At 35.6% G+C, this 567-nt stretch overlaps 1 protein-coding gene across 1 annotated transcript in view; it reads left to right on the top strand.

Annotated features, from left to right (window-relative positions):
- Positions 1-510, top strand: part of LOC108721123 (fatty acid synthase-like) — a gene marked incomplete at both ends in the record, with an annotated part of 915 nt that extends 405 nt beyond the window's left edge. The window contains one exon of the mRNA XM_018445493.1: positions 64-510. Coding sequence (XP_018300995.1) covers positions 64-510 — 447 coding nt within the window. The remainder of the gene's footprint in view (positions 1-63) is intronic.
- Positions 511-567: the final 57 nt, after the last annotated feature.

Below are 567 nucleotides of genomic sequence, written 5' to 3'. Positions count from 1 at the left end.
TACTACATTTTATTATAGTTCGAAGAAGTTATAGTTGTAAGAATATATGCTATGTTCTTTTAGGCGTTTTGTCACCTACTGGTTATTGCAGACCATTTGATTCAGCTGCTAACGGTTATTCGCGTAGTGAAACAGTGGCAGTGATATACCTTCAAAAAGCGAAAAATGCAAAGAGGATTTATGCCATATGTCCGCATATTAAACTAAATAGTGATGGTTACAAAGAAGAAGGAATAACATATCCTTCATCACAAATGCAATATACCTTACTAAAGGAATTTTACGAAGAGTGCAAAATACCGACATCTTGTTTGGATTACGTCGAAGCACATGGTACCGCTACCATAGCTGGCGATCCTCCAGAAATTAATGCTATCTATAATGCTTTTTGTAAAAATAGAGAAACTCCATTCATGGTTGGCTCTGTAAAATCCAATCTCGGTCATACTGAACCCGCAAGTGGTTTCAATCAGATCGCTAAGGTGAAACAAATAGCTTCCGTTTCCATCTGTTATTATAAACTTTGTTTTCATTTCGTACATAATTATACACACATACCTACACAAA

This window comes from Mycetomoellerius zeteki, unplaced genomic scaffold (assembly GCF_001594055.1).
Source record: "Mycetomoellerius zeteki isolate Tzet28-1 unplaced genomic scaffold, Tzet1.0 scaffold1612, whole genome shotgun sequence".
NCBI classification, from domain to species: Eukaryota; Metazoa; Arthropoda; class Insecta; order Hymenoptera; family Formicidae; genus Mycetomoellerius; species Mycetomoellerius zeteki.
Note: the sequence above shows the minus strand (reverse complement) of the source record. Positions and strands in the feature narration are given on the sequence as shown.